The sequence below is a fragment of the Aquila chrysaetos genome, chromosome 1 (genome assembly GCF_900496995.4).
Source record: "Aquila chrysaetos chrysaetos chromosome 1, bAquChr1.4, whole genome shotgun sequence".
Lineage (NCBI taxonomy): Eukaryota > Metazoa > Chordata > Aves > Accipitriformes > Accipitridae > Aquila > Aquila chrysaetos.
In genome coordinates this window covers 27,435,024-27,449,836 of record NC_044004.1, presented here as the reverse complement: position 1 = coordinate 27,449,836, position 14,813 = coordinate 27,435,024, and the positions used below count along the sequence as shown (strand labels likewise).

The 14,813-nt window shown below is 36.6% G+C and overlaps 1 protein-coding gene across 8 annotated transcripts in view; it reads left to right on the top strand.

The window, feature by feature from the left end:
* Window positions 1-14,813, top strand: part of ATP8A1 (ATPase phospholipid transporting 8A1) — a 128,450-nt gene that overhangs the window by 47,434 nt on the left and 66,203 nt on the right. For all 8 annotated transcript variants that reach the window (XM_030011099.2, XM_030011071.2, XM_030011089.2 and 5 more), the window contains 6 exons: window positions 1,446-1,518; window positions 4,202-4,307; window positions 5,562-5,644; window positions 5,817-5,866; window positions 12,499-12,568; window positions 13,637-13,721. In XM_030011099.2, the coding sequence (XP_029866959.1) occupies window positions 1,446-1,518; window positions 4,202-4,307; window positions 5,562-5,644; window positions 5,817-5,866; window positions 12,499-12,568; window positions 13,637-13,721 (467 nt within the window). The remainder of the gene's footprint in view (window positions 1-1,445; window positions 1,519-4,201; window positions 4,308-5,561; window positions 5,645-5,816; window positions 5,867-12,498; window positions 12,569-13,636; window positions 13,722-14,813) is intronic.

Here is a 14,813-nt window from a genome sequence, read left to right as displayed (position 1 = left end):
ATCTTGTAAATACTTAAGAAATGTGATAATTAAGAAGAATTTTTTTTGTATGTAAATCTATTGTGATTAATAGAATCTGTTTATGACAGTAACATTTCTAATCCTAAAATGACTAATGTACTGAATTCCAAATCTTTTAAATCTTTATTTTTTTGTATTGGAAAAAATTGTTTTCCAGTTTGACACAATATATACCTGCAAATATTTTTCCTTTTTTTTAGCACTGGGAATCTGGAAAATGTCTTGAAGTCTTTCTGTCAGAAGGCTTTAAGCAAACAAAGCTCAAACCTTAGACTCTAAACAAATTTAGTGTATCTGAAGTTGTCAACTTTGGCACTTCAAGATCTATTTGCTTTGCATTTTAAAAAAAAGTCTTGGTGAATGTGGATGCTTTGAATTTCTTGCTTTAATAATAGTTTTTTTAGAAAAAGTAGTCCTTAGGTGGTTATATAGATGAGGTACTGCAAATTTATATTCCTTCATGGTAGTGCAGGACTAAAACAGCTCACTTTTGGTTTTCATAGAGAATCTTTAGATTGCCTTTGATGTATATGGCTTATCCTTCAACTTAAATCACAGAATGTGTTCACTCTCTTGCAAGATTACGTGAGCCAAGGCAAGATCCACAGTAAATGAAAAAAGAATACTTTCTTCCAACTGGGTTCACTTTGCAGCACTGTTTTGTTTCACTGAGATTCAAACTCAACTAGATTGTCTTGTTACTGCAGCTGACTGTTGAGTATTAAGTCTTCCTAGAAGTATCTATATTTTTGATCTCTCAGCTTCAGCCAGATTTGTGCAATTTGAGAGATTTTAGTGTATGACTTTATTTCTGCAGAACCATCTCCACCTCACAACTGTTCAGTCCCTTCCTATTTCACCACTGTTGCTGCATCTTCTTTATCCATGAGTTTACTAGGTTCCTTTTTGGTCACGAGTAATAGAAAACAAACCCTCTCCATGCAGACTTCCCTGATATCTGAACTCAGTTTGCTTACCCCTTTCAGATACTGGACTTTATTTTCTGCAAACATTTGCGAACCTATTCCAAAACTGGTAACTTCTCAAAGAAATGTGATCTCTTCAGGCATATCTTGTTCTGAATCTCTTCAATAATCCCATTCTAGAGATCAGATAACAAGAAGCCACAGTCTTACATTGTACATTTATTTTTACTTCATCCTGCATTATCTCAAGTCAGCAGAGAAACTTCCCTGGATTTAAGTGTATTTATATAAATCAAGGTTTCTTAAAATTAGATAAAGTTTGGAAATGTGAAACAAGTACCTTTTTACTTCATTTTGTCGCAGTATGTGATTGCAGCCTTTATTGTAACAGCTACAAACGAAAATTTGTTTGACCTTAGCACAGTAGGGTGGATGATTTTTATATGAATTGTTGAGAATATGCTAATAATGATCTTTTTTCTACTTAATTATTTCTAGGCAGGGCTCACAAAATGGAGAAGAAAAAACATTTAGTGACTCCTCATTACTAGAGAACCTTCAAAGCAATCATGTAAGTTATATAGAAACAATTGACATTGTTTTGTGAAATCAAACCATTGCTTTCAGTAAGTCAAAAGATTATGTCCTTTGAAAGAAAATAAATAAATTATGTATTTACACAAAATCAGCATGCCCTCATGAATACTTTTATAATTGTTTGTTGCTGATACTTGTTAATTAGATTCTGTCCTTTTTTTTTTTTTCTTTATGGTATGATTCGGATGTTATGAGTCTGAAATATAATAGTCGTAAGTTCTTCATTCTGTGGGTGTTTTAACATTAGCTATGCTGTTCATATCATGTCATGACATCCATCAAAGCTTTCAGGATCAGTCAGGTTAACTTGTTATCCTGACATGACTTAGTATTTCTGTGCCCAAGCATAGACAAGAGTCAGAACTTAACCATATACATTGTTTTTGTGTACATGCTTCCATGAGGTTAGATTATTAGTTCAGATGACGAAATGAAACAGGCATTCTGGAGGCTGATACTTGCCCCAAAGAGACAATACATTTCACAGAAAGTTAATAGCTTAGTTTATGATTTGACAAAGAAAGAGTACCATCATTACCGCTTTCTGTTTGTCATTTGTACAAGAGATGTTTTTGCCTAGTCATAACCAAGAACGCCTACCTTAAATAGTGTGACTGTTTGTTCTGTTTTTGAAGAGTGTAAATAAATTACTCTTTTCTTTCCTTAAATTTTGTCTTCCCGGGAAAATAATTTCAGGGTAGCTGGCAGACAGTGAAGCATTTTGTTCTACAAATGGGGCAGTCTTAAATGCTAGACACCTGAGTGCAACTCTCAAGCCTGTCTAAGGCAGAGGGGGCTGTTATACTTACCTGCACAGGCCATTTTCAGTGCTAGTAACGTAGAATGCTTGGAAGAGGCATCGTCCTGTTACTGCTCTTGTCTAGAGAATCCTTGGTATGCAGGTGGTTGAATCTTGAAAGTTTTCTGGTAGATATGTAGTATTAAGTATATATAATATGAGCATACAAGCTATAAAATTGCATTTGTATACATCTTAAAGTAAAAATTCAGGAACACATTCAAAGAGAGGTTTCATCATTGTATGTTAAATGTGTTCTGAAGTGCTTTGGAAAAGAATCTATAATTCAGCCTTCTCAGTACATCTTAGACGATCTGGGGGTCCTCAGTGGAAGAGGACAGGAACCTGCTCCCATTAGTGTTTCTGCGCTATGCAATTAAGTTAGGTTTTCAGAGCTTATTGTATTTTATAGAGTCATTGTAATGTTATCTTTATTGTTCACATTCTTAGTCTGCTACTAATCTGAAATATTATAAATATGCTACAAAAAACCTCAGTTGAGGTGGCAGCTGCTTTGAACTTACTTAGGGGGAATGCTGGGGTTTCTTTTGAACAACTATTCAGGAGTCAGTTCATTCATTTTGCAAATTTCAGCTGTACTAATAAGGTTTTTAGCTGTATTCATCAAAACCAATCAACTATTTTGCTTATATACACTCTTTTCCCCTCTTTTGGCTAAATCATTTAAAATTGTTTCAGCTTTGTGGACTCTGAAGTGCCTGAGACATTCATCTAAATGTCTTCCTTTAAAAGCTGTCTGCCTGACCTTGCAGCATTTTCCACATGATTTTCGGGTTCGGTTGCTTCATCTTTCTAAAGGTTCTTAAGAAGTATTGTCAAATATAGTATTAGACAAAAGTAACGTAAAAGGGAATATTTTTAGTAAAAAAACAACATCCAAAGAGACTTCACTAAATAATGTAAAATTCTTTCAATACAGCATTCAGATTTACCTTCCCTATGAAATGCTTATTTGAATTATTCTATGTTTCTAGTTATCTACTTTTGATTGTTATGATGGAAAAAGGCCACTAAATTCTATCTATATAGCCAGTATCGAAGTAAAGCAGCAAGAAGTTATTCTGCATGCTGAGATTAGTGTGCAGATAATGCCTGTTTTGTTTAGCTGTTGATAGTTTTTGTCGTGGTTTAACCCCAGCCAGCAACTAAGCACCATGCAGCTGCTCACTCACTCCCCCCCACCCACCCAGTGGGATGGGGGAGAAAATCGGGAAAAGAAGTAAAATTCGTGGGTTGAGATAAGAATGGTTTAATAGAACAGAAAAGAAGAAACTAATAATGATAGTGATAACACTAATAAAATGACAACAGCAATAATAAAAGGATTGGAATGTACAAATGATGCGCAGTGCAATTGCTCACCACCCGCCGACCGACACCCAGCTAGTCACTGTGCGGCGATTCCCCCCGCCCCCACTCCCCCCAGTTCCTATACTAGACGGGACGTCACACGGTGTGGAATACCCCGTTGGCCACTTTGGGTCAGCTGCCCTGGCTGTATCCTGTGCCAACTTCTTGTGCCCCTCCAGCTTTCTCGCTGGCTGGGCATGAGAAACTGAAAAATCCTTGACTTTAGTCTAAACATTACTTAGCAACAACTGAAAACATCAGTGTTATCAACATTCTTCACATACTGAACTCAAAACATAGCTACTGTACTGTACCAGCTACTAGGAAGACAACTCTATCCCAGCTGAAACCAGGACAGTTTTTAAAGAAGAGAGGAAAAATCTTTAATTAATTTTTTTCTTGACTGTTATTTGTCCATATCTATTATTACATTTCAGTTAGTTATTGCTTAAATAATTAATCACGCTCTGACTTTTTTTTTTTTAAGCCAACTGCACCTATAATATGTGAGTTTTTGACAATGATGGCAGTGTGTCATACAGCAGTTCCAGAAAGAGAAGGTGATAAAATTATATATCAAGCAGCATCTCCAGGTGAGACTCAGATAATTGAGTGAACGTATAGTAAAGTGTTCTATCAAGTCAACAAGCAAGTTTTATTCAAAGTTTATTGGTTTTTGAAGTATCTTCCACAATTAAAAAAGAAAACATATCCCTCAAAAAAAGAATTGGTGTCAGCTAAAATCAGTTTTGTCAAAAAAGGATCTAGACTTTTCTGATTTGCTTTAGAAAATTTATATGGATGTCCTATGGATTATAAGGGTGAAGGGTGATTAACCATACAGCACTCCTAAGGTGTTGTCAGATTGCTGTGGAAGTCTGAAGGAACTGCTCAAATGCAAATAGAAATCAAACCAGGAGACAAATTGATGTCCTTGCTTGTGAACCTATTCTGTACTTGATAACCATGGTATTGATTTAAAACAAAGAATGCATTTGTAATCCAAAATGAAAAAGAAATGTTTTTAATAGGATAAAAGTTGTGATAAGTGCTACTAGAGAGTGAGAAAAGATTATAGTGCAAAAAGTCGGGTTCAAGCCTACTGTGGTTCATAGACAATTTTTGAATTCAGGAAATGATGAAGCAAGGCAAAATGATTAAAATATGCACAGCTCTGCTGAGCTAATGTATTATAAGAAGTTATGATGGGAGAAATGACAGGAAGCGCAGAGAGTCTCCAGCCTTCGCCTTCCCTGTCTGCCCCAGCTCCCAGGTGGCTATTCCTCTAAATTCTGTCCTTTAACAGTTGGAAGACAAGGGCAGAGGTAGGGCAATCAATAAAGCTAATGGGTCAGGGCAATGTTTTACTGGGCATTGCAAGCAAATTCTGTTCTGACATCCTGAGCCATTTGGAGAGAACTGATGCCTATGGGAGACTGGGCTGCTGCTTGAAATGTTTCCTGAATGTAGACATTGAAGTTATTTGTTATTTACAGCAATCGCTTACCACTCTTCTCTTCTAAAACAGAACTTATACAAAAAGAAATGTACTTTGTCCAGTGCCCCACTGAGGAAGGTGCTTGCCTAGGTGCTTTGAAAAGGACGCTCTCGTTAGTGAGCTGAGAGGCGTGTTCCTTTGGGGGCTTATTTTCTCTGAGCCGTAAACTCATTTCATCAGTTTTAACAGGAGAAACAAAGAGTTCTTTCCAGCACCACATCTAATCTTAAAAATCTATAAAGGAAAAAGGAAGCCAAAAGTAGAAAAGCTTGGACTGTGTCCATTAAGTCATGGGGTAATCTAACAGTTTTCTGGTACATCTGCAAAATAACTAATTGACTTGTTGCAGATGAAGGAGCATTGGTCAGAGCAGCCAGGCATCTTCGTTTTGTATTCACGGGAAGGACACCTGACTCAGTAATCATAGAGTCTGTAAGTACATTGGAGTAACATTATAATTTGCTGTATTTACTCTTGACATATCAAATAATTTCAGAATAAGTGCATCATGGTACATATCTATTGAGATGTTGTTTGGTTTTGGTTCTTTTGGTTGAGTTTTTTGCATTAATTCTCACTTTTTTTTTTTCCTCCTATTCTTCAGCTGGGACAGGAAGAAAGATATGAACTGCTAAACGTCCTGGAATTTACCAGGTAAAGAGCATGTTGTGCACTTAGTGTATTTTTGTGAAAATACTTTATGAGTTTCTCTTATGGGTAAAAATGTTGGCATTTTTTATATTTGTACAGGCAAAGTATGCAGTTGTGTGGCTTTTATCTCTAATATGTGATCATACTATAGGCAAAACAGTGTACATGATTAAGATCACACTTCTGATTTATTGTAAAACATTTTCAGAGGCATATATTTTTTCCTGTTGTCTCCTTTTTGGCTAATATTTTTCACTTTTGCTTTAGCGCAAAGATTGAAAAAAAACCTTTGTCTCAAGACTTAAAAAAAACACGCGAAAAGACAGTATAGGAAAGTACTTGAACTTTTAAATGTATTTCTGAAAGCCCTGACACCATGTGATTTACTAAAAATTTGATATTTGGGGGGGAAGATTCAAATAAGTGTTATACATAACTTGTGTTTGGCTTGACTGATAGAATGAAATTTTGCATTTGACCTTAAATATACTTGCATAATTATGATTTGTTTAAATACTCGAGACTGAAACCTGTTCTCTTCTGAGCAGCATCACTAGACCATTGGCCAGTTATTTTTCTTGGAAACTGAGTTTATCACATACTTTGCTTTCAGTAAAAATTTTCTGTCAAAGCTGTTGGAATTATAAAGGTACCCATAAGAAATCTGGATGCAATTTCACTTGTTATGTAGGTCTGTTTAAATGGTATCCATGTATGCCATTTGTGTTCTAAGTGTTTGTGTAGGCCCATTGCTTACTTTGGCATAGGATGGGGAAGGAATTTGTATGTAGAGGAAGCTTTTTTTTTTTTTTTTTTTTAGTATGATTACTTGTAATTGTGCCTGCAGAAAGTGGTCATTGTTTTCCTTCCTGTCCTATTATGTGTCCCTTGAGCTTAGCTAAAGAAGCAAAAAGATCAAAAAATAAAGATCCAAGGCAACACTGGAGAGACAGGCTGAGGATATATAGGTTGGGTGAAATGAGAATAGTTGCCTATAGTTATAATAATAGGAATAATAATGTGAAACATAAAGAAAGATCACCACAGTGAAAAAAGAATAAGGCAACAGAGTAATTTTAATAGTTTTGAATGTCTTTTAATGACTGCTTGCAGTTAATGTTGTTTTTCTATATTGTAGAGGGCATACTTGAAATTTTTAGGATTTATGCCATGGTTTCATTTCTTTATAGGCACTTCGTTCGCTTTCTGTTCTGGAAAGTTAGCAAGCATGTAGCACAAAGTGCCTTGTTAGTTTGACATCTGTGAAAGTTTATACTGCATTCATGGAGTAGCAGTGAAGGATTCCTATGTTGTTTCTGGTTTTGATCTTTGTCTTGATTTCATGTATCTATTTAAACTTCTGTGTCAGTCTAAAATTGTAATTTAAACAGTGATATTCTATGGTGAGAGAATTGCTTTTAAATCTTAATCTTTGGAGGATTAAGTTTTTTGGTGGATACCAATCACCCAACTTTATTAAGCATTCAGTTTTAGAGCTGGTTTTGTTCTTATTCTGTAGTCTTTAGCTTTGCTTGGAACTGACTTGTTGGAAGCACTAGAGGTCACCCTTGTTCCACAGCAAGAGAAATTTTGGCTCCAAAACATAACACCATCTGTATGGGTAGGAGCATGTACCTTCAGAGGAGTAATCTGTAGTGATTAAACTATTGAGTGAAGAGTTTCCAGGTGTTCCAAGTTTTTCCCAGAAAAAATGCACACTAATTCCTTGCCACCTTCCAGTACAAGCCAGATAAGACTATTCTGCAAGTAGAGTGCAATAGTGTTAACATTTGCTAGGATAGTCTTTCAGAGAAGTATGTTATGGAAGTAAAGCTTGTAGGAATGCTTGGTAGAGTTGTCTTTTATGGTATTCTGTTCTTACAGTGACCATAGCTGTGCCTGTGAAAAGAGAAGTAGTAGACTTATACAATATGCTAATTACACTTTGTTCATAGCAAGGAAGTAGCTCTCAGTCGAACTGGCAGGTGAGCATACTGAAAGCAACTGATAATCCTTAACCAGCTGACAAGTATTCCTAAAACATAGTGCTAATCTCTGTGGAGCAAACAGTGTCTTGAGAACTTGTGCTGAGTTTAGGTTGCCTCCAGTAGATACTCTCTTCAGATGCCACAACTGCTGTGGTACCTTAAGCTCAAGGAATTGGGGAGTTGTTCAGACCCTGTGCTGTTCAGGGCTCCCCATACTGTCAGGGAAGGAATTGTGTGGTGTTGTGCCCCTTCTTGTATTCTGTCATTTGGAACTGTAACAAATAGAAAAACCACAGCTGTCTCTTGGGAGCAAAAACCAACTCCTAGTGTATGTGTCTGCGGGGCAGGGGGAAGCAAGGCACTATGTCAGTTAAGGATCCAGAAGCATAGAATGTTTTACGCTTACTGTCATCCCTGCACTGACTACGTGCACTGTCTTCTCACCTGGGCCAGCTGCAAAGATTTTGAGCATGTGATTCCTTGTTTCAGTAAGCATAAGGAATGTCCACTATCAGGGCACAAATTGCACATCAGCGTGTCATTACTAACAGTGCTACTGAATGAGGGTTTGACTTGTATCCAATTGTTTTCTTAGAGGAATTAATTGAATTTTTAGCACCAGAATTAATTTCACTGGCAAGTATTGAGTATAGACATAGTAATAATATCTCAATATCTGAAGTATGTACCATCTATTGATTTAATGACTGATTTTCATCTGTATCCCTGGGGCATACCTCCACAGTCTAGCAGAAACTGTCTGTGATATTATCATGGTTTAACCCCAGCCAGCAACTAAGCACCATGCGGTGGTGGGGAGGAGAACTGAAAAAAGAGTAAAACTTGTGAGTTGAGATAAAGACAGTTTAATAGGACAGAAAGAAAGAAAATAATAATAATGCTAATAATAATAAAACAACAATACTAATAAAAGGATTGGAATATACAAAACAAGTGATGCACAATGCAATTGCTTACCACTCGCCAACTGATGCCCAGTTAGTTCCCAAGCAGCGATACCCCCAGGCCAGCTCCCCCCAGTTTATATACTAGACGTGACGTCACACGGTATGGAATATCCCTTTGGCCAGTTTGGGTCAGCTGTCCTGGCTGTGTCCCCTCCCAACTTCTTGTGCCCCTCCAGCCTTCTTGCTGGCTGGGCATGGGAAGCTGAAGAATCCTTGACTTAGTCTAAACACTCCTGAGCAACAACTGAAAACATCAGTGTGTTATCAACATTCTTCTCATACTGAATCCAAGATATAACACTATACCAGCTACTAGAAAGAAAAATTAACTCTATCCCAGCTGAAACCAGGACAGATAGTTACAGAGTAAAGCTTCTTGTCTAAAATGTATTTTTGATTTAGAATGCCAGTATATTTACCTGAAATACAGCAATAGTTCAACTAGTGCTGCTGTGTCTGATCAGTTTTATGAATAATCCATGTTACCTTGGCTGTTGTACTGGGCAGACAGAAGGCCTACCTCTAGAGATTTGAGACCTTATCTCCTCTCCATCATTCAAAGAGGTCTAGAATATACTGATCCTGTTTTGTGACTGAAGACTGATACTGTTTCTAAACATAGAAAAAGAATGAGTGGCTGACAGAGGATGTACCCAAACCTCTGTAGCAGTGCTTGTTTTCTGTGCTTGTGTGCTTACACTCTGAAGAAATTTTCATCTTAAACCTGAGACAGATTTTAAAGTAATGGGCCCATCAAGAGCTACTTCTGGAAGTGGCAAATCTTGGGACTGAGGAAAGTATTTTGTATTCTGAGTGAAGTATTAAGTATTCTATCCATCTGTAATCCCATGGCAACTCCATGGGAATTACTAGCTATTCTGCCTACTCATCACAACCCAAAGGTTTACCCAGCCTGTGGGTGTATAGAGATCATGACAGTGGGTTTGCAGGGTTCCACAGCACACAAGGACACAGAGGCTTTATTTTCTAAATTTCTTTATTACAGATTATTACAAATTATGATTAGTAAAGCAAGTATACTCATGAGTAATAAAGTAGACTTATATTTTAATAGTAGCAGCAATCAATAGTAGCAGCAAGTATATATTTCCATATACTACAAGTTGCTACTAAATTATCACTAGTGAAGAAATACACTTACAATCCATTACCTGTATGTGCATGCATACACACACATATATATATATTATTCAAAATAGTACCAGTACAGTGCTCACCAAACCGCTCCCAGGAGTGGGGCCTCAAAGTCAATGACGGACAAAGTCTCACTTCAAAGAGCGAGAGTCTGGAGTCAGCCAGGTGTTCCTGGTGATGGTCCAATAACTTGTCCAGGAGATCACAGAGGAAAATTCATGCAGGGATGGCTCTTAGAGATAGAGGCTCCATTTTGGGTAAAAGCAAGTCATTTTTATATGGCAGAGACATAAGGGGGTGTAGGACACCACCACCTGGAGCAGTCAATAGATGCTGCTAATTCCTATTTTTCACCTGAGAGAGTCAATAGATGATGGTGTTTTCTTTTCTCTCAGACCAATTTTTATTTTTCCACACTGTTTTCCGGTTCTTTCAGCTAGAACAACCAATAGCAGTTGCCAATTCCTACTTTCGCAGGATGTTTTCTCCCCTTTCCAGACTTTTTCACCTTTCCGGACAATAGGTTGCAGTTACAGTTCCTTATTTTGCACTTATTGATGGTATCTCAGGATGTCTCCAGTTTCTAGGTACCCAGCTGTACTTCAGAGATGCTGGCTGCACTTCTCAAGGATGTTTCTGGTTCCCAGGCCTAGTTCACAGGCTAGCAGTTCCCAGGCTGGCAGGCACTTTCTCTGTCAATATTTCAGCAGACTTCTTCTGTTCAGTATTTTTCCCCTTATAACCGGGTCACCTTTATGGCTGCTCACATCACTTCTATGGTGAAGAAAACAAAACAAAACAAATGGTCTCACACTGACAGTTACTTGTAGTAGTGCAATTTTGTGGTTTTCTGTATTTCACCAGGAAAAGTAAATAAAACTCTCACTGCAATGAAAAGGCTCATAAAAAGTTAGAAGTCCTTGACAGTAAGTCCTGCTCATGAGCTTTATTGAAGTTTTACTAAGAAAATGTATGTCAGTCAAGATTCAGTATCTGTCTTCATAGCTAAAGTTTCAGAATGCTACAGGAAAACATTGGTTATTCTCTGATATATCTTCAGTAGATTGATAGGCAGCTGTATGCAGAACTTCAGTATTGCAATCTTCCGGTACTGGAAGACAAGTACAAAACTCCTGAGTTTTTACCTGTCAGGGGCATATATATCAAATTATTGTTTATACAAACCCGAAATTATGTAATTCCTCCACAGTTCCTTAACATTCAGGCAAGTGTAATAAATTTAAGTACAGTAGGTTAGATAATCTTGCCGGGATCAAAGTGGGTCTGAGACTTCCTTTTATTTTAGGCAACTTAACTGCAGTTTAGATCTGAATTTCTCCACTGTTGTCTAAGCAGATCCCCAACTGGACAATGTCTAAGGGTTTTTTGAATTCTGCTTATATGAGCTTTTTTGGATTAGAGATGAAATGGAGGAAGAGTTGTGGAAGTTAATGCCTTTTTATGCTCTCTTGTGCAATATTCACAGTCAAAATGTAATTTAATATTGCTGTTCAGATGTCTGTACTTGAAGCAAAGTGCGCACGCAGGTGGAATAGGAAAATATTTTCTTGAAGATACTATTCAGTCACTTACTTTATCAGTAATTACAAAATTCTTTCCTCCACCTATGTCCATACGTTCCACTTATAGGATGTTTTCCATGTCAGTCTGAACTTCAGGAACCATTCATACAATAATGCTATTTGATGATGTATAAATGGGATCCAATTCCAACAGGAACCAAAATTGTAAAAGGACCATTTACTTCCATCTCTTTTGTGTATTTTACTGTGAACTGTTGTGTGAGAAACGTGTTTTGTTCCCTGAATAGTTTCTGTGGTTTTATTTAAAAAGTTGAAGTTTGAAAGAATTATGGTATAAATACACATTTTTGACTGGACATGATCTTGAATCTGAAGTATGTTTGTTGGAGGACCTCAAAGGGAAGACAGAAAGCAGAGTGACAGTCTTCATGCTTTCCTCCAATTCCTACTACAGTTGTGAGGACAAAAACTAAAAATACTTAGATCTCATTAATGACTGAGAGCCAGAGTAGTTAAAATGAGGTGAGGCCCTTTGCAATTCTTAGCACACTTAAAACTTTGTGTGATAAATGAAACTCTGGGATGACAGTAATAGGATTACAGTACAGTGTACGAGAGACTGTTTGGCTGGGAAGAAAAAGCTGAAACAGTCTGTGATGCACTACCTCTTTATGATATTGGTCACAAGTGCTTTGTGCTTTAAGATGCTTTTTTGTGATCAGTAGACAGTATTCAGATGAAGGTGAAGATTCTCAAGTTTGTTTTTACAGGGAAAAAGGCCTCCAGAAGTATGCACAGAAAAGCAGCATTCACTCTAATTATTAAATAGTAAAACTGTTTTTTCCACCCCAGTCACCTGAGGACGTAATTCAGAATAGATAGCCCTTACTTCTTTTCCTTTGTTTTATACAAGATATATATTGATATTCTTAGCTAAAATATTGGTAGATATTTATATAGGGCATTTATTTCTTTTTCAGCACTAGGAAGAGAATGTCAGTGATTGTTCGCACACCATCAGGAAAGTTAAGACTCTACTGCAAAGGAGCTGTGAGTTTTATTCTGTTTTCACTGTATCAAAGAACATGTGCTACCAATATAAATATGAAAGCAGAAGGTTGTTATAACTGCAGTCGAAACATGGAAAATGTGGAGGAAAGAATGTTGATGCCTTTTTCAATTTACATCATTTTACTATGTAGCTGTTTCGTGTGATGAACTAGTTAATGTCTGTCTTTACTAACTGCCTATGATGGCATGACAGACCTGTTCATCCTATTCTTTGTACTGGACTAAAACCTTTATGCTTCATATTAATTGCTTCCTTCTGTACTCCAAGAAAATGGATGAATATATGGTTTAATCTATTAGTTACTTGCTGGAGTAGCTGAGCATGAACCACTAGGTAGAAATAGTAATCTAGCATAAGTGACTAGATGGGAATTTTAACCTACCATTGATGTTATGCCAGAATTAAATTTTCCTGAAAACAAGATCTATGGGAAGACATCTTAATCATAGTGTATCTGGGAATGGCAGAGTTGCTCCTTAGTTCTTGTTCTGTATCTTAAGGCAAGTTTGAAGGAGAGAGGGATGCAAGTCCTTCCCGAATGGTTTAAAAAAATGAAGTTGATTGAATATAAATATCCATTCTGTGTCTTCTCAAGTGGAGAGAAGAAGCTGTTGTTAATATTCTGTGTATCAAACTGGCTACAAAAACCTGAGAATGGCAGTTATGAAACACTGATTTTACCTTGTGGGCTTAATATTAGCGAAAGACAGCATTTTTGGAGATCAAAAGAATTCACATGGCAAACCAAAGGAAGATGCAGTGCTTTTCAAAATGAAGGGAAATAACAGCAAAAAATGCGGTAGAGAAAAACTGCATCATAGCAGAATTTGTAAATTTAGAGAATCTGAGGATTTGGAGTGTCCTTTTTTCTTTCCTCTGAAATAAAATTACTTCTAATCACTTTTGATGCTGGAGTAGTGCTGAAGTAAATTAATACAGTGCTGCATATTTTTCTGCCATTTTCCTACATGATTTATATTGTCTACACAAAAAAAATCCTCATTTTTCTATTAAATTCTTCTGAGTTCATTTTATTTGTTTTGTAGGATACTGTAATTTATGACCGTCTTGCTGAAAGTTCAAAATACAAAGAAATCACCTTAAAACATCTAGAGCAGTTTGCTACAGAAGGTGGGTGATATTATTCAATATAGAACTAAATATGAAATTCAGTTACTGCTCAACTTTTCAATTCTGGAATTGTATCTTGCTGTAATGTTTTATTCACATTAAGTTTGAAAATTATGTTTTAGTAATGCCTCCTAAAAAAGATCTTCCTCTTCCTGAGAAGTGTCAGTAATAAGTTCATGCTTAAGAAAGAAAACAAAACAAAAAAAACCCACCACACAGTACACAGTGGACTCTTCAAAACAGAATATATTTTTCCAGTGAGCAAACACATTGCATTTGTTTCTCTGAAGATCTCATTTCCCATGATTGCTTTCATGTCCCACACACAATTAATGCTGTAGGGATAGCACACAGGAAGAAGTAGACAAAGTGAAGATGCTTGGAAATGATTAGTGTAGTGCTTTTAAGGTAGCTTTATGCCATATTATTTCTGTCACCAGTCACAATAAGGGGAATTGCCATCACTGGCTTTCTGTATGGTGTGTTTTGGTATCTCTGCTGTATTAACAGTCAGTCTTACAAAGTAGTTGCTGAAGGTGGGGAACCCCTTCATGAGGGTTCATGAACTAGGAATAGTAAGTAAAATTTAAAAGACTGTGAAATTAAGATGACTGATACAAACAGCCAATTAGTTATTTAATAACAGTGGATTCCACAGTACAGATGTGAGCCACAAAGCAGACTGTAGAAAGGTTTCTGCTTTCATGTAAGTTCTTCTAGCACAGTTCCTAGATCTTCTATGCCATGCCCCCTTTCTGGTATCTTAGTAAAGGATTATAGAGTTGTACTGTGAAGTATCATAGTGTTTTAATTTATCCACGAGTTCGGAGAGAGTAGTTGGAAGCAGAATTATAATAGTTACGAGAATCTGAACTGCAATTTTTTTACCTCTTCATTTTTTTAAATATACTGTTACTAGAACATTAAAATTATCTTTAATGTGTCTTAAATAAGCTTACACTGGAAAGCAAACTTTAATAAAATATTTTCTTTCTAAAATACAATCCTTATCTTTTGGTAACTGATGTCTGGCCAAATCTTCTTGTATCAGGAAAGATCCTTCTTCTGTCTGTTACTCATATGACTTCTCTA